General features: G+C 44.0%; 1 protein-coding gene across 1 annotated transcript in view; it reads right to left on the minus strand.

Moving 5' to 3' along the window:
- LOC134965156 (sialic acid-binding Ig-like lectin 13) overlaps window positions 1-20,012 on the minus strand; it is a 265,550-nt gene that overhangs the window by 114,796 nt on the left and 130,742 nt on the right. The window contains exons 5-6 of the mRNA XM_063941678.1: window positions 14,460-14,495; window positions 4,777-4,812 (exon numbers count right to left, since the gene is read on the minus strand). Of these exons, the coding sequence (XP_063797748.1) occupies window positions 4,777-4,812; window positions 14,460-14,495 (72 nt within the window). The remainder of the gene's footprint in view (window positions 1-4,776; window positions 4,813-14,459; window positions 14,496-20,012) is intronic.

Raw genomic sequence — 20,012 nt, forward strand, 5'->3', positions numbered from 1 at the left:
CAGGACAAAAAAATGATTTTTTTTTTTTATAGTGAGGGGGGTTTCTGGGTGCTCGGAAACCCCCCCTGCGTGCGCCACTGGCCTTTTTGTTGAGGGAACCTGGTCGGTAACTGAGTTTAAAATTAAAACATGTAAAGAAGAGTGCCCATCTTGCTTGGCGTGGGTTCACACATCGGGCTGACTGTAGATACAGGAGGTTCTTGTGATCTGTGGTTACCGAAATTGGATGCTGAGCTCCCTCCAACAAATACCTTCACTCCTCAAAGGCCAACTTAATTGCCAGTAATTCCTTTTCCCCAATAGCATAATTCTGTTCAGCGGGGGAGAATCTTCGCGAGAAGAACGCACAGGGATGGACCTTCTTGTCCTCGAAAAGCTGGGATAATACTGCTCCCACTCCCACAGTAGAGGCATCAACCTCCACCAAGAACGGACGGCTGAGATCGGGTTGTCGAAGAACTGGAGCAGTTGTGAAGGCCTTCTTTAAAGATGAAAAAGCTTCCAAAGCCTTAGGAGACCACTTGGCAGGATCGGCTCCCTTCCTAATTAATTAATTAATTAATAGGAGCTATGACAGAAGAATATTTTTGAATGAATCTTCGGTAGAAGTTAGCAAACCCCAGGAAACGTTGAATTCCTTTAAGGGTAGCTGGAAATGCCCAATTCTGAATTGCCTGGACTTTAGCGGGTTCCATCTGTAACTTCTGCCCTTAAAGAATGTAACCGAGGAATGGAATCGTGGGTACTTCAAAGGTGCACTTCTCTAACTTACAGAATAACCGATTCCTTCGTAGACGAGTTAACACTTCTTTGACTTGTTCCCGATGGGTCTTCAGATCCTTAGGAAAAATGAGGATGTCATCCAGGTATACTACCAAGCAGTCATAGAGAAGATCTCTGAAGATTTCGTTAACGAACTCTTGAAAGACGGCTGGGGCGTTACATAGGCCAAAAGGCATTACCAGGTATTCGTAATGGTCGTCGTGGGTATTAAATGCCGTCTTCCATTCGTCCCCTGGGCGAATATGTGTAAGATTGTAGGCCCCCCGTAAGTCCAACTTAGTAAATACAGTAGCTCCTGTAACACGGTCGAACAGTTCTGGAATCAGAGGTAACGGATATCTGTTCTTAACTGTTATGTCATTGAGACCTCTATAGTCAATACAGGGCCGCAACCCCCCATCTTTCTTTTTGACAAAGAAAAACCCCGCTGCAGCTGGAGATGTAGAAGACCTGATGAACCCTTTCTCCAAGTTCTCCCGGATATACTCCGACATGGCCTGTGTCTTGGGAAGTGAGAGATGGTAAATTCGACCTCGGGAAGGAGACTTACCCGGTACTAGTTCAATGGGACAATCCCAAGTACGATGCGGAGGCAAGGTGTCCGCCCCTTGCTTACTGAAAACATCTTGAAAAGCTTGGTCCTCCACAGGAAGGCTGGAAGGGCTGGAAGAACAGAGAGGTCTAACTGAAGATAAACAGTTCTGAAAACAGTCTTGTCCCCAAGAGAGAACATCCATAGTTTGCCAATCTATGTGGGGATTGTGTCTGATTAACCATGGAAACCCTAGGATTAGTTCATGAGAGGCTTTAGGAATTACAAGGAAAGAGATTTCTTCTGAATGGAGAGCTCCAACCTTCATCTTGAAAGGAATAGTATGAAAGGATATAATACCCTCAGGAATATAACTTCCATCCACTGCGGTAACAGAAATGGTATGATCCAAAGCAGGGATGGGGAACCTTCGGCCCTCCAGCTGTTGTTGAACTACACATACCAGCATGCCTTGCTACATTTTTGCTATTTGGTCATGCTAAAACTGTTGCAGGGCATGGTGGGATGTGTAGTTCAACAGCAGCTGGAGAGCCGAAGGTTCCCCATCCCTGATCCAAAGGAACTGTTTGTATTCTAGATCGTTTGACCAGAGCTGACTTAATGAAGCTTTCGGCGGCTCTGGAGTCGAGTAGTGCATGGATGAGAAGAGAAGAAGAAGGGAACTCCAATTGGGTTAACAGGACAGACTCTTTCATGGTATGTAATTCTGAGAATTCTCCTAGCTTGACCTCTCCAGCCCAAACTAGGAGCGGGCGTTTCCCGGACGTAGATTGCAAGTTTTAACAAAGTGATCAGATGCACCACAATACAGGCAGAGGTTCCCTTGTCGCCGTCTCTGACGTTCTTCATTGCAGAGGCGGGAGCGATTAATCTGCATGGGTTCTTCCGCAGTTGGTGATGATGGTGTTGGTGGAAGAACAACTCTAGGCTTAGGGCGATCTGACCGCAACCTCTCCATACAGCGTTCACTGTACCTCAGGTCTAACTTATTGCATAAAGAAATTAGTGTATCCAACTTATCAGGTACGTCCTGAGTTGCGAGGTCATCTTTGATCTTTTCGGAGAGACCGCTCCAGAAACCTGCAATGAGAGCCTCCTCGTTCCAGTTCAGTTCCGAGGAAAGGGTGCGAAACTGGATCACGAACTGACTGACCGTATGCGTGCCCTGACGCAGACGCAGGATCTCCAATGAGGAAGCTGAAGTCCTGTCCAGTTTGCCGAAGATTTTTCGGAAGGTGGCCACGAATTCTGGATAGTTACATAAGATGGGATCCATCCTCTCCCACAAAGGTGAAGCCCATTTCAACGCTTGCCTGGAAAGTAAAGAAATTATATAGGGTACTTTGGTTCGTGCCGATGAGAAATTGGCCGACTGTAGTACGAACTGGATTTCGCACTGGTTACGAAACCCACTGCATTGTTTTGGATTCCCATCAAATTTATTGGGAGGTGGCAAATGCACTCGTGGAAGTGGTACTGGTACAGGAGGAAGCGGGACCGGGGGTGCTAATGTGGGAGCAGCTGTAGATACTTGAGAGGCCGTCATGGCAACACAGAGAGAATCGAGACGTTCGGACATACTCTGCATGAACTGCACGATTTGAGATTGTGTGGCCTCCTGCTTACTTAAGCGAGACAAGATATCAGCAGTTGAATCCACTCCTGAGGCCTGATCACCCGTCGAATCCATTGGGCCAGTGCTTACTGTCACATCTAGCAGAGTTTGAGGATCCGGCACATGAGATTTGCCCGAGGAGGTAGCAGGCTGTGAATGAACCAGATGAGGGGGCTGGATATAGTTCCTTCGCATGGGACACGGAGCAATGAAGAACGTAGGCGGGGTTTGTGAGTCAATGGAAAGTATTTATTATGTACAGGGCTGAGGTAGAGAACCGAGGTTGAAGCACGATGGTTAAGACGTGGCTGGAGGCAAAGAACTGTGGACTGTGATTTGAAAGACGAGACTGTAGATGATGAACTGTGGAACTGTGGATGATGGTTGAAGACGTGGCTGGAGACAAGGACTGTGGACTGTGGTTTGGAAAACGAGGCTGAAGATAATCTGCAGGCGGTGGTCGGTGGTACAAAGGCGTGGCTGGTGAAGGAGATCTGTGGAGTGTGGCTTGTAAGACGAGGAAGAAGACCCGGGGCCGACTGTGCCCAAAGAGTCTTACTGGACCGGGTTTTCCAGGGGCGCTTCCACAGGCAGTGGCAGGGTAGAAACAGCAGGGCTGCAGCAGCAACAGAGAACCGACCAAGCAGGATCAGGAGGAACCAGAATACAGCAGGAATCCTGGGAGCACAGGCTAAAGCACCTACAACAGGGTTATAACTTGAAGCACTGGCATCCCTGTCCTAAACCAGCCCCCTTTTATAGGGAGAGCTTCCCCTGGATTGGCTGGAAGAGACAGGAAACAGGAACTATGCTCAAAACTTTGTCTCCAACATGGCGGCGCCCAGTAATGCAGACCTTTTTGCAAAGCCACACTGCTCACTGCCCCATGTCTCCTAGCAACGGCTCAGCAAGAGCGACCCACTGTAGCGACGTCCCACCACCCCGAGCGGACCCCCTCACCGCCGCTACTGCTGCCCACGGATCTGGCGCAGCAGCCCACCTCCGCCGCTGCCTGCACATCGCCAAGGAAGCCAGCCCCGTGGCCCCAGCGTACCGGTAAGACTCCGGACTCTGACATACTTGGTCTGGTTCGAACACGTTTGCTAAGTTCTACAAGTTCAGTACTTTGGCCGCTGAGGACCTTCAGTTTGGTCAATCAGTTCTGCAGGAACCACAGCACTCTCCCACCCGGTTTGGGAGCTTTGGTACATCCCCATGGTACTAATGTGGACCCCATTATCCTCTAGGATGTAAGAGAAAATAGGATTTTAATTACCTACCGGTAAATCCTTTTCTCGTAGTCCGTAGTGGATACTGGGCTCCTGTCCGGTTCTTCGTTTCTGCACTGTTACTTGGTTTAGTATTGTTATTGGTTCAGCTGTTGCTGTTCCTATTCAAGTTGGGTTAGCATGGCTTTCCTCTGGTTGTGTGTGCTGTTTCGAATCTCACCACTGTTCAGTTAAATCCTTCTCTCGAAGTATGTCCGTCTCCTCGGGCACAGTTTCTAGACTGAGTCTGGTAGGAGGGGCATAGAGGGAGGAGCCAGCCCACACTATTAATTTCTTTAAAGTGCCCATGGCTCCTAGTGGACCCGTCTATACCCCCATGGTTCTAATCTGGACCCCAGTATCCTCTACGGTCTACGAGAAAAGGATTTACCGGTAGGTAATTAAAATCCTATATTTTTGTATTGCATGCAAAAAAAAAATTATATGTATAGGTACAGAGGGAAACTTAGTGAATGTTATAAATGTCACGTGTATACAAATTTATACGAATGTGTAATACTTGTGTCATGTGGTGGTATTAAAACTGTTATACTTACCATCTGTCTGACTTGCTGGAGGTTGACTCCGGAGAGCTGAAAAATAAAAGAAGAACAGGTATATTAGTGTAACATAATTTAAACACAGTTAATAATTTACTATAATAATACAGGCTACCCAGGCGGCCTAGTAATAAAATAATAGCTTGGGTGGAGGCACAATTGTTAGTTACCCATCTGCTACATGTAGGGGAGGGTTACATAAATGTTAGCATTTTTGATTTAAGAATAAGGTAGTTATTTTTTATTATTTAAAAAATATTTTGGTGACACAGCTGTGTATTTACAACATGACACTAAAGGTTCACACACAGTAGAAGATATTTTCCAAAGATAACGACGGTTGTGAACAATGAAATCTTGATGCTGGAAGCTTTTTACATTACAGCTGTGCTGCTGTATTGCAGCCAGACCTGCTCCCCCGCCCGGCTCCGCCTCCCCTTGGTACTAACTAATGCTGGGAGGAGGCGTGACTGAGTATCCAGACATCCCCGGACCATGACCACGCCTCCTCCCAGCATCTGTGATGAGACAGGAGACAGAGCTGGGCCAGCCGGGAGAGCGGCTGTGGTGGCTGCGCTGACAAGTTAAAAACAAATGGGGCCCCAATGGTGAGTTCTGCTGATAGGCCACTGGGGAAGGGGATCTTTAAGTAGTCGGGAGGTGGGGTGGGGGAATCTTTGAGTAATCCCTAGGGGGTGCCTCTGTGCAATCAGGGCAGGTGGGAGGGAGCATGGAATTATGCTATTGGGCCCCAAATGGAATGGGTACACCCCTGGCCTTAAGGGGTGGTGGTTCTGCTTATAGACTACAGGTAAAGGATACTGTCAATTCTCAGTGACCAGGAGGGCTGTGGAGAGTGGCTGCAGCCACTGACAGGTAAGAAGGGGGACCTAGGATACCCTGGTATTTAGTACCTGCTTCTAACCCTCCTCCCTTTAGATGCTCATGAGCGTATAGACAGGAGCAGAACAAATCCACACAGGTGTTATATTGGAACATGTCTGAAGCTACTTGACAGAAATAAGATTGGGGTAAAATTGCTACAGTATCTTGGTCATTTTATTGTTTGCATACGTTTCATACACATGACAGGAGCTGATTGGCTGGAGCACCATTTATCATACTCAGTAAGTTTTAAACCTCATTGTGTATGATAAAACCCATTGCTAAATCAGCATGCGAGCGTATTGCATGATTAAGGTAGCCCCCTGACTACAAAGCAGTTGGAGAGCCGCCATCATTTGCGTCACAGCGGCTACATGTAATGACATGCAGCCGCCACTTCCCACCCCTCCAATAGTCTGGTCACGCCTCAGTTGTCCGGAGCGCACCCCTAAAACAGAGTGTCAACACCCAAAAAATGCGGCGTTGAAGCCCCGTTACCGCCCACCTCCAGGTCTTAGATTGCAATCATCGGCGATCACAGTTTAGGACCTTGCACATGTACGCACCAGTGCGCGCATGCACTGAAGTGCTGAAATCACCAAATAGTGATTTTAGCACTTTTGCGTCTGAACCTGAATTGGGCCCAATATTTCTAAATTAAAGTGTAATGGGGAATTCAATTAGCCAAGAAAGTTTTTCCGGAGAAAAAAAAAAACAACAGGGTTTTTTCCTGATGGTTTTTTTTTGGGGAAAATTAAATTGTATCTCATTTTTATGTCCTTTAAATTACCTTTTTCGTGTGATATGTTCCCGGACCTATGAGTTTTGCAGCCGTAATCACGAAAATGGGCCTCGGGCAGGTGAAAAAAAAAACCCTGACAGTGCTGGCTTCGGGGCTAATTGAATAGCCCTGAGGGGTCTATTTGAAAACCCACCTAAGTATGATAATTATTAAATAAATAAAAATATTGGAAACCCCTTCTTTCATAAACATGGGCTAATATTGTGTTTAGTGTGTATGATGAGTTGCAGGACTGAAGCCCTCCTCCGAGAAAATCTACCACCCCTAGTGACACAATGAGTCTTCTAGCAGAGGCAGTGACTTCCTATTAGAAGTTTTTCCTGCTTAAAACTGCTAGTCACTCAGTCCTCGGTGGAGGTGCTTTCTGCCCCTGGGACTTCTAGTTAGGATTGTGAAAATCAAACAGAGGAATAATAAGACTTATATATGGAGAGTGAGACCTTGGTGGAGGGAGACAAAGCAATAGATTAGCTAAATAATTATTTTGCTTAGTATTCACTACAGAAGTAGAGGGGAAGGGGCCACAGTTAAGCTGCAAGGACATTTTTAAAAATAAGGTGGATAATAGTATATTTAAAGAGGAGATGGTCCTAATTGAACTCTCTAAACTGGAAGTAGATAAATCTATGGGGCCAGATGGGATACATCCAAGGATACTAAAAGAGCTTAAAGATGTGCTGGTAGTGCCATTACTATAATTATTAAACAAATCACTAGCAACAGGAGCAATTCCAGAGGACTGAAAAATAGTGAATGTAGTACCACTGCACAAAAGTGGAAGCAAGGAAGAAGAAAGTAACTACAGACCTGTAAGCCTTACATCAGTTATAGGGAAAGTAATGAAAACACTATTAATAGAAAGAGTTGTGGAATATCTTAAATACTGTACAACAATTTACAGTATCCCAAACAGCTTGGATTTACTGGGGGCAGATCATGCTAAACAAATCTTATTGAATTTTTTTACTCCGTGACTAAAATAATAGATCAAGGGGGGGCCATAGATTAAGCATATTTAGACTTTAGTAAGGCATTTGACAAGGTCCAACATCGCAGACTACTAAAGGAACTTGAAAGCATGGGATTGGATTATAAAACAGTGGAATGGATAAAAACTGGAGTGCATTATGTGGACTGAAATGTTGCCATTGGTGTACCCTGGAAATCTGTTCTTGGACCAGTGCTCTTTAATATTTATGTTGGTGACATTGATAATGGTATTGAAGGGAAGGAATGCAGAAGATACAAATGTATGCAACAGGGTAGACACACTGGGCAGGGTAAAACAAATGATTGAGGATCTAAATAGACTAGAGAAATGGTCAAGAATGTGGCAACTACAGTTTAATATTAAAACATGAAAAAGCATGCACTTGGGTCTCAAAAACCCAAAGGATAAATATACTGTAGTATCGAAGGTACTATACTGGAAACTACTGAGGAGGAAAGGGATCTAGGAGTCCCTATTTCAAGTGACTTAAATGCTGGGAAGCAATGTAACAAAACAATGAGAATTGCAAGTCGCATGCTTGGGGGTATATTTACTAATAGTCTTTTTTGTTTATGTTTGGTCAATTTTTTTTTATTGATTTTGTGTTTAAGGGTCTAAATCACACATTTACCAACAGATGATTTTTGACATTGTTTTTAAAAAAAAATGTCAAAAGTCATCTGGTAGTAAATGTAGAATTCAGACCCTGACATACAAAATCGACCAAAAATTGACCCAGATGGGTTCTTAGTAAATAAAACCCAACATCCACATTTACTAACAGATGATTTTTTACATATTTATTTTTAAAACAATGTCAAAAAAAACATCTGTTAGTACATGTGTGATTTAGACCCTAAAACACAAAATTGATCAAAAATCGACCCAACATTGACCAAAAATAAATCAACATAAACCAAAATCGACTTTTAGTAATGATACCACCTGGTTGCATATGTAGAGGAATCAGTAGCATGAAAAACAAAGCAATAATGCCACTGTATATGCAGGTCATTGATACGGCAACATCTGGAATACTATATTCAGTTCTGAAGGCCACATCTCCAAGAAGGCTATAAATACACTGGAGAGCGTACAAAGAAGAACAACTCAAATGGTGCATGGTTTACACCACAAAACTTACCTGGAAAGTCTACAAGTTCTTAACATGTATAGTTTAGAGCAGAGAAGGGAAAGGGGAGACATAGTAACATAGTTTCTGAGGTTGAAAAAAGACAATTTGTCCATCAAGTTCAACCTATTAGCGATCTCCTACACTATAATTTTTAAGACTAATTTTATCTATTGTGAATGTCAGCCATTCTATTTATTCCTCTTTTTTGTTTTTTTAACTAGAGTGCATGATTTATCCACCATAACCTTTTATATCCTTATCCATTAGGAATTTATCTAGTTCATTCTTAAAAGTAATTACCGAGTCCGCCATTACCACTCTCTCAGACACATATTGTCCTTACTGTGAAGAAACCTTTCCGTCTCTGTATGCAAAATTTCCTCTCCTCCAACCTAAGCAGATGTCCTCGTGTCCTCTGTGTTGCTCTTACCAAAAATAAATCCTCCACAAGATCTGTGTATTGTCCCCTTATATATTTGTAAATGTTTATCATGTCCCCTCCTAATCTCTTTTCCAGTGTAAACATGCCTAACCTATCAAGCCGTTCCTCGTATTCTAGCGTCTCCATCCCCTTAATCAATTTAGTCGCCTGTCTCTGAACCTTTTCTAGTTCCAGGATATCCTTTTTGAAGTATGGTGCCCAAAATTGTGCACAGTATTCGAGATGTGGCCTCACTAGTGATTTATATAACGGGAGTATAACACTCTTATACCTTGCATCAGTTCCTAATACCTTGTTTGCTTTCTTTGCTGCAATCCTACTTTGGATACTACTGTTAAGTTTGTTATCTATGTGAATACCTAAATCTTTTTCCAGTACAGAATCCCCTAATATTTCCCCATTTAGTAGGTAGGTGATATTTTTGTTCTTGCTACCAAAGTGCATTTCCTTACACTTGTCTATATTGAACCTCATTCCCCATTTTGCTGCCCATGCTTCCAGTTTAAATAGGTCGTTCTGAAGAGACTCAACATCTCCCTGTGAATATATAACCTTTCACAGTTTGGTATCGTCTGCATAAATTGACACCATGCTCTCAAGACCTACTGCTAGATCATGTATGAAAATGTTGAAGAATAGTGATCCAAGTACAGACCCTTGTGGCGCACCACTTAGTACTTTAATCCAATTTGAAAAAGTACCATTTACCACAACCCGCTGCTCCCTATTATCCAACCAATTTGTAACCCAAGTGCATATTATGCTTCCCAGCCCCAGTTCTTGTAGCTTATAGTTAAGTCTCATGTGCAGTACTGTGTCAGAAGCTTTAGCAAAGTATATAAAGATTACATCCACCTCCTTACCATGATCTAGGTTAGAGCTAACTGTTTCATAAAAGCCTAATAAGTTTGTTTGGCAGGATCTTTCCTTCACAAATCCATGTTGGTTCCTGTTAAAAATTGATAAAAATGCTCACATATTCCCAGGGTTTTAACAGAATCCAGGAGGGAAACATTCTTCAAAGGAAGAGAAGTATTAGAACACGAGGACATGCACTGAGACTGGAGGGAGGTAGGTTCAAGGGAAATTTAAGGAATAATGACTTCACTGAAAGGGTAGTGGATAAGTGGAATAGCCTCCAATCAGAGGTGGTAGAGGTTAAGACAGTAGAGCAATTTAAACATGCTTGGGATAGGCACACAAAGGCTTAAAAAGAAATAAGGATCATCATCAAATAGGGTTGAGGTTACCAAAAGGGGTAGACTAGATGGGAGAGTGGTTCTTATATGCCATCAAATTATATGTTTCTATGTAGCAGAGAAAGCTCTTCCAATGGGAAGCCACTTTCCGGCCTTTCTGTAAGCCCTATCCTCTTCTATGGGATGCACCCAATGGAGTTCCTTAGAAGCCGGTGTTTTTGCACATTTGCGCCAGTTGTATGCACTGCCAGATGCATTGTGCATGCGCAAAACACCAGGCAAGTGCCAAAGGGAAGGAGCCAGACCACTGCATGGACTGCAGCATGGTCAGCCCCTTCACCTAAAAGGGAAGGAGCTGTCACTGTCTTTGACACTAGTTTTATAGAAAAAAATAATTTACTCAAATATAATGAGCTCTGCAAACCATTAATGTCCATTCAAAACTGTGAATTAAATCAATATTTTATTGAACATACTCTTTATATATACTCTTTATATATAACATGACAAATTAGAATATATGAATGTATGTCGATATAAAAATTCACACTGATTCTCACTATCACAGACAATATACAGACATTGCACAAATTTACTGAAAATCATTTTAAATGAGATCACAGTTTTAAATAGTAAAAACAAATGGCAGAAAATGCATAAGCATAAAAAAAGCATAGAATGAAATCCAAAATCACTAAAAACCTGCTACGCATTTCACAGCACCAGCCCACTTCTTCAGGCAGTCATAATGTAAGGTGGAGAGCACACAGGAAAATGTTGGGTCAATGTAAGCTACTGTAAGAGATAATTGAAATGTACTGTGCAGGCCGGTGTTCCTAGAAAGGTTTGTAATGGATCCCAGAAAATTTTAAAGGGAAAAAAATCACATAAAGGCATAATAACACAAGTGTCAGAGATAATGAATGTATAAGCATGGAATGAAAGACAGTGAATTTCAGGAGTGAGTTTGATCCATTTTAATATCTTAGAATTATCACCATGTTACTTAAACTTTAAATGAAAGAATTCAATGTATTTATTGAATTTGTGAATACTGACAAAAAAGCTAGTGATTGTATCTTGATATCTAAACCTCTGTGGTACTTATTTATTGTACAATGGTTTTGCATGTGAAGTCATATTTCAAACCCATCATATGCCAGGTCACTAGTTATTGTGTCCCGTATTGAAGGGATTTTTCCTCCTGCCCCTCATCTTTGTAACCCCTATCCCCTCCATCTTACTTTAGCTCATGTCTGCCCCCCCATCTCCCTGTCTCCCATATCTGTCCTCATCATCCCCCATCTCTGTCCCCTGTTTCTCATCTGTCCATCTTCCCTCCATTCTCCCTGTGTCTCATTTCTGTCCCCCTCACCACCAGCCTCCCTGTGTCCATTAATAGAGTGGTACTCTAGCAACTCTGATCTTCTAATACTCCACACTATACTGTACACTCATACTAAACCACCACCACAAAGCTGTCCATGACTCTCTCCTCTCCACTTCACCTGTCTGCAACAAACTACAGTAGCTTCTATTCATGAGCTCTTCTTCTCTCACTATTTCCATCTCCTTGCTATCACTGAAACATCTCTCTTGCTCCCTTACTAGTTTCCCCTGTGACTCTCCTACTGTATGTCTTTTCTTCTTCAACGTGAGTTGACCAGGTCACCAACAAGGTGATGGAGTCAGCCTTTTATTGTTCACTTCTGTGTCATGCCACCAAAGCCCTCACTCTCCACTTTTGAAGACCACTTCATTAGAATCTTATCTCCTGCTGCCACCTTTAGTCCCCCTCATTCATCCTCACAGTTTCTTGACAACCTCTACAACAGGCTTGTTCACTCTTTACTCTGACCTATCCACTCTCATTACCAGAGATTTCAACAACCCTTTGGAAGTCTCAACCAGCACTAATGACTCTATCTCATTTCCTGCTATGGTCTTTCACAGTTGACATCTTCTCACACCCATGGTGATGACCTCTCCCATCTCAGTGTCATATCTTATTTTTCTAACTCTGTCTTCCCACTCTGTGACCACAGCCATCTGTCCTTCCTTACACTATCCTCTACACCCCTCCTTCCGCTAGTATGTCACTGTGACTCCTAAATGGTATTGACTCTAATCTGTTTTCTGCCCCACTTTGACCTCACCTCTCCTGCATGTTCCACCCTGTCTTGCCATAAAGCAGCTTTCTAATTAAACAGTTCCACTGAAGTCTTTTACAATAAAGCTGCCTATGACCAACCAATCCTCATCTTGGCATTAAAAACAGATGTTTTTTGCAAAAACGCTTCCCAACAGTTGATTGCCATTGGTGGATCCCCATTCCACTGCTAATTTCCTGCACTATAATCTTATCCCATCCTCCTACTTTGCCACACCCTCTCTTACCAATAAATACTATGTTTAGATCACTCAAATTTGCCCTGGCAATCCAACCTAATCAACTGTACACCACCATCAACTCCATCCCCAGCATACCCCACCGATCCTCTCCCTCTTCCCTTGCTGTAAACAACTTTTCCACCTCTTCAGATCAAAATGACACCATCTGAAACCTGATCTTTTCTCATTGCATGTCCATACCCTCCCCCTCCCTCACACTGATGAAGTGCAGGGTCCAGTTGGTTAGGAGGGCAAGGAGCTGGTCTAGCAGTCTGCAGCTGCTCTAATACATGCTCTTTTCTCAATCCCTCTTACTGAATGGACTATGCAGCCTATTGCTGCTATTCATGACCTTTTCATCCTCTCTGGTGGCCCCTCCTATCGAAAAGCATTGGAATAACCAGAATTTCTGTACTCCATGTGGTCATTTTAATTAGGGGTGATGTCAGTGATGTTGCAATTGGGATGACATGTGAATGCTGGCATCACTATTACATCACCTATAAATCATGTATTTTATCATGCACCCTCTTAAGGGGTGTGCAAGAAAAAGCTCATTGTTAACTACAATATGTGTGGGGGTGCTCGGATGTAATTGATTAACCCCCTATAGCTGTATAGTGTGAGAGCAGCACAGGCTGTACAGAAAGATCAATCATCAGCAAGTTCAATTAACGGAAAGGAATGTTAATAATATGAGGCTGTATTTGAAAGTATGGCTTTAATAATACTAATTGGGATAATGGTTGTCACTGTGCGGCTCTCTGTGTTTTATGATGATCATGAGGATGCTCTCTGTATTGTATGGTGATCATTAAGGGGCTCTCTGTATTTTATGGAGGTCACAATGATGCTCTCTGTATTGTATGGAATTCACTAAAAAGCTCTCTGTATTGTATGGAAGTCACATGAATGCTTTCTGCATTGTATGGTGGTCACTAGGATACTCTATGCTTTGGCTACAGTTTGGCAAAGGCAATGTGATTTATTTTTTCCTTTACACTTTTGTGTTGGCCTAATCTACTTGAGGCCATTTTCATTATTTTTATTACGGGACTACTGCCCATGGTGAAATACTTGAATTGTTATTTATATCGTGACGGCTGGAGTGAGGCCCAATAAGATCCCCTGCATCTTTTAGAGGAGCTCTTAACAGCTACCTGTCACACATGTGCAGGAATTTCTTCGCGTGGGACACAAGCCCAAGTCCTGCTGAAAGTATTCTTAGGAAGGCATCATGTGCAGTGTTAGGTACCCAGATCTTACCTGGGTGAGGCAAAGCTGGAACTACATTCTGCCGGGCATTCAGAGAGGGTGTTCTGTGGATGGGGTAGGGGTGGGAGGTCAGGAGATAGGGAGAGGGAAACAATTATTGCCTGCATCTCGTCGCCAAATAGTTATTCTGTGATCTGCAGCTCCATGTGAACAGAATGAAAGTTAGACGCATTCTCAAGAGGCAGATCTACCTGTGTATGGCACAATATACACCAGTCATGGGGTTCTCAGATACTCTGGGCTACTGTATAGTTACAAAGTGGTGACTTTGTAAGCTGACGCTTCTCAGCGGGTTGAAGCTGAAAATGTAAAGTGACACTCGCATTCCGTGTACGGCCTGTCATGCTTTACACTGAATGTTAGTGCCACTTTAAAATGTAAATGTGTATGAGAGGGGAGTTTCTGGGAAACAGTGCATCCCTGATATGCCACAATAATAGCTGTTATATAAATGAATGCCTTCAGCCTTAAATACTGTACCAATGAGCCTGTGTTCAGCTATGTAAATATATATATACACTAGAACAGTGTTACCTCTTTTTTCATTGTAATTATATTACCTTTGATCTCGCCTGTGATAGTGATAATTTGAGGATCTGTAACAAACAAAAATAATACATTATAGGAATATAAGTGTGTATTGTTTACTTACCTACAGTATATTAGTCACTGACAAAGATTGGTATTATAAACTCAGTTATTCCATGTGCTGATTACAGTGACAGCAGGGAAAGTATGCCAAATGATTGAACTAGGTAGACTAGAGAAATGGTCAAGAATCTGTCAACAACATTTTAATGCCAAAACCCTAAAGGCTATGTAAATATAGTATTAATGGCACTATACTGGGAACTACTGAGGAGGAAAGGGATCTAGGTGTCACTATTTCAGGTGACTTAAAGGCTGTAAGCAATGTAACAAAGCAATGAGGAAGGCTAGTCAGATTCGGTATCCGGACTCCAGGTCGACAGCACAAAGGTCGACACACTTTAGGTCGACACACCTTAGGTCGACATGGACAAAAGGTCGACATGGACAAAAGGTCGACAGGAACAAGGTCGACATGGAAAACGGTCGACATGAGTTTTTCACAATATTTTTCTTTTTTTGAACCTTTTCATACTTAACGATCCACGTGGACTACGATTGGAATGGTAAAGTGTGCCGAGCGAAGCGAAGGCACCATGCCCGAAGCATGGCGAGCGAAGCGAGCCATGCGAGGGGACGCGGTGCACTAATTGGGGTTCCCGGTCATTCTACGAAGAAAACGACATCAAAAAAGCATAAAAAACTCATGTCGACCTTTTTCCATGTCGACCTTGTTCCTGTCGACCTTTTGTCCATGTCGACCATTTGTCTATGTCGACCTAAGGTGTGTCGACCTAAAGTGTGTCGACCTTTGTGCTGTCGACCCTGAGTCCCAGACCCGTCAGATTCTTGGCTGCATTGGGAGAGGAATCAGCAACAGAAAGAAGTAATAATGCCACTGTATAGGTCATTGGTACGGCCTAATCTAGAATACTGTGTTCAGTTCTGGAGGCCATATCTTCAGAAAGATATTAATACATTAGTGACTGTACAAAGAAGCGCAACTAAAATGGTGCATGGCCTACATCACATAACTTACCTTGAAAGACTAAAAGATCTTAATATGTATAGTTTGGAGCAGAGAAGGGAAAGGGGGAACATGATAGACACTTTCAAATACTGTATATCAAGGGTTGTAACAAAGTCCGCGAGGGAACATGCTTCAAAGGTAAAGAAGTATTAGAACATGAGGACATGCATTGAGACTGGGGGGTGGCAGGTTCAAAGGAAGCTGTGCAGGCAGGGAGCTACTCGACGGTTGCAAAAACATCGCTGCCGTGCGATGCTTTTTCACCAGTGTGTGTGTGTGTGTGTGTGTGTGTGTGTGGAAGGGGGGGTGGGGGGGCTAGGACCAGACATGTGGAGCAGACTAGCCCTGTGCTGGGTGTCTCCCCGCATGGTTGAAAAGCTGTTCGTAGATGTGCTAAATTTAGCACATACAGTATACAATCAGGTCTGAATTAGGCCCATGGTTTTACCCATTAGAGAAAGATTTTGCTTTTGTGATTCATGCTGAATTAGGCCCATAGAGCAGAGGTTCCCAAATGCGGTCCTCAAGGCACCCCAACGGTCCAGGTTTTAGGTATATAGAGTCATTCTTTGTAGCATCTTATATATTAAATTGATTTTATTTTATATGTTTTAAATAGTATGTAGTTTTTATAATTATATGGAATCCCGGCTATTTAATTAATGTTATATATTGCATGTTTTATTGATAATTCCAAAACAAGATTAAAATTGCCACCCTATCAGTGCTGCCTGGTGCTATATATTGTTGGTCAGCATTGACTGCAGAAATGCCAAGGACCCTGAAACCTATCCTAGCCTTACTGACCGAGGAATTGGTTCTCATGAATCAAAGAGTGGGTAACAGGCATTACTGCATATACTATGGTATGGCTTGCTTTTGCTTGTGTGTATTTATATTGCTATAAAGGTGATATTTTGGATTGTAAACAAATTATGCAATTCTGTACAACAAGCTCAGGTGTATGATGCCATCCAGAAAGAGAGCAAGGATGGTTTCTGATAGGAGACACAAAATGATGTATCAAGATGGCGGCTCTCATTCATTTTGTCATTTCACTGCTTTCAAATCTGTCTTGCATCATGCTGGAAAGTTTGAGTCTCTTTACCACATCCTGAGACATCAACAACACCTGGGGTGGGGTGCAACTTGTTTTGATGTTTACCATATATGTAAGGACCACTGATAAGTTTAGCTTGTTACTATGTATGGTATGTAACTATATCATAGCTCATGTAAACCAATTATGTGTTTCAAACCCCATCTGTCACTTATATCCACACTTTGCTAGCTATGCTATACAGATGTGCCTCTATACATCACCATGGTTTGGCGTTCACGGGTGCATGCATACGCAGGCTACATTGAACGCTTTACACACATGGAAGCAGTACGGCAGCAGCGGCCAGGCAGGGGGAGAAAGAGGCTCCCGCTAATGTGTATAGTGATAGGGGGATTGGGAGACACTGTGTGGATAGGTAGTGGGAGGATATGCTCCCACTACCCGTAGTATTAATGCCTATTCTGTGTGCGATCGTGGTGCGCGCGTATACGCACATGCCTGCAGTCATTAGCATATCAAAGCAGCCATGGCGGTGCGCATTCTTGGGATGCATTTGCATTGCGGAAACGCCACGCCATGGCTGTAAAAACATCAAAGATATGTGAAGACACATCTGTATAAGGGGTCTATTTATCACCATCCGCATCTGATGATGTGGATGACAGGTGATAAACTCAACCCAACTCGCACTGCGATAATTGAGTACATCGCATGGATGTATCAATTATCACATGCAGGGACAGAGCTTGTGGGCAGCATCATCGGGGTATTTTTCGCAGCATCATTGGGGTATTTTTCGCAGCATCAACGGGGTATTTTTCATAAAAAATACCCCAATGTCGTGCTGTGCATGTGCTAGTTGCTGGGTCCCCCCCCCCCCGTGACTACCCCCACGTGCAAAAGAACCCCCCACCCCGGATTTTATACTTACCAGTCCAGGAGACGATGTCCACTGCTTCAGGAGGCTGCCGGGCGTTGGGTCCTTCTTCTGCGATGTGACCCCCAGTGCTGTAAAGTGCGCAGGTGCTTTGCTGCTTCACTTTACTGCATCAGGGTCACAGCACAGCATATTGGGGACCTGGTGCCCGGCAGCGGATTCTGGCTGCTGGGGCTGGTAAGTATGTTTTGTTTGATTTTTTACTATTTTTTTCTATCGGACACACATAGCTGATCATACTACCGGGTCCCTGCACAGCTTTGTCTGCCAGGAGCAGAGAAAACTGGGCAAAAGGGTACAGATTGCAGTGCTGCCCTGTGATCTCGCCAGCCTGAGCTGGCGAGATTATCACACGGCACGATGCGGTATTATTTTACTTTTTTTTTTTTTGTAAATTCGGGCCAGATCGCATTTCCCATTACAAGTATGGGGAATGCGATCTGGGTTACTAAAAAACTGACAATTAAAGGGTTTGGAGCAGTTTTTCATGAAAACTGCTCCAAATTCCCTTTAATACATTTAGGTGATACTAAAATAATGTGAAAAAGGTGTGAAAACAGAAAACACCCTTTTCACATTATTTTAGTAAAAATTATGTTAATAAATAGGCCCCTAAGTGAGAAGCAAGAAGGGCGGGGCAGCCTTCTCCTTAGAGCCACATTAAAAGCAGAAACACTAAGGACCCTGAAACCTATCTTAGCCTTACTGACCGAGGAAGAGCTCCTAGGATTGCTGATGTGATTGCAGTGTTGGACATATTTGTGCTGGTTGAAGACCTGTAGTTAAGTATATTTCAATAAATCTGTTACATTTATCGAAATATCTGTGTCTGTATCTTACTTTGAGGATTGTGCAACCTGGGTTTCCCTGATCCCATATTCCCACTGGGAACAATCTCCCAGCAGACTAATCCATGCCTGCCAACGACATAGACTGGTTGTTTCCATGGTCACAGTCAGTGGCGTAATTACTGCCCCCGCAGTCCTCGCGGTGGCTTGGGGGCGAGGGGCTGCGGGGGCGCCACTGACAGAACAGATTGACATGCGGACGAGCGTCCGCTTGTCAATCTGCGGTCTCCTCTCCCTCCCTGCGGTGTTGGAGGGACACGGAGCGCATCGCGCGCCTCTCCTGTGTCCCTCCTGGCTCTCCCCCGGCCGGTCTAAGGAAGGAAGTGCCGTTCGTGAGCTCTGATTGGCTCACGAACCGGCACTTCCTTTATTAGACCGGCCGGGGGAGAGCCAGGAGGGAGGGACACAGAAGAGGCGCGCTATGCGCTCCGTGTCCCTCCAACACAAAGGAGGGGGAGGGGAAGCAGGCACTGGGGGGGGGGGGGCATATACCCGGCACTGGGGGCATGTACCTGGCACTGGGGACATATACCTGGCACTGGGGGGGCATATACCCGGCACTGGGGGCATATACCTGGCACTGGGGGTGCATATACCCGGCACTGTGGGCATATACCTGGCACTGGGGGGGGAATATCTGGCACTGGGGGCATATACCTGGCACTGGGGGCATATACCTGGCACTGGGGGGGCATATACCCGGCACTGGGGGCATATACCTGGCACTGGGGGGCATATACCTGGCACTGGGGGCATATACCTGGCACTGTGGGGGAATATCTGGCACTGGGAGCATATGTGGCACTGGGAGCACGGCCCTAGCAACAAGCAGTACCCCCTAGCAACGAGCATGACACCCAGTGCATGAAACCCCTGGCAACGAGCATGACACCCTGAGCATGAAAACCCCTCGCACCGTGCATGGAACCAAGAGCATGAAACCCCTGGCAACGAGCAGGTAATTTAAAAGTAATTGGAAGCCTTACTGTAGAACTTAATGTGTAATGGGCATTACGGTGTGGTGGTATGTGGTATAATGTCTCAGGGTCACTGCAGTGTTTGGCATAATGTATCACGGACATTGCGGTGTGTGTCATAATGAGTCAGGCATTACGGTGTGTGGTATACTATATCACGGGCATTGTGGTATGTGGTATAATGTCTCAGGGTCATTGCAGTGTGTGTCATAATGTGTCACAGACATTGTATGTGCTATAATGTATCAGGGGCATTGCAGTGTGTAGCATAATGTATAACGGGCATTGCGATTCCTGTCATAATGTGTCACAGGCATTACGGTGTGTGGCATAATGTGTCGGGGTCATTAAAGTGTGTGCATATTGTGTCATGTGCATTATTGTGTGTGGAATAATGTCTAAGGGCCATTGCAGTATGTGGCATAATGTATACTGGGCATTACTATAAGGAGGAAAAATGACAAATAATGTAAGGGGCATGAATCAGGATTATTTTTCTTTCCTGTGGTGGCTAACGTCTGGGCGTGCAGGTTGCAAAACTGGGGTATAAGGTAGTCTTTTCCTGCAATGACACGCCCCTTTACACAAAGCCACGCTTATTCCAACGAAGCCACACCCCCTTTACTAGTGCCCATTATGGGGGGTATGGGGGGGGGGGCGCCAAAGGATT

Source organism: Pseudophryne corroboree, chromosome 10 (assembly GCF_028390025.1).
Source record: "Pseudophryne corroboree isolate aPseCor3 chromosome 10, aPseCor3.hap2, whole genome shotgun sequence".
Classification (NCBI taxonomy): domain Eukaryota; kingdom Metazoa; phylum Chordata; class Amphibia; order Anura; family Myobatrachidae; genus Pseudophryne; species Pseudophryne corroboree.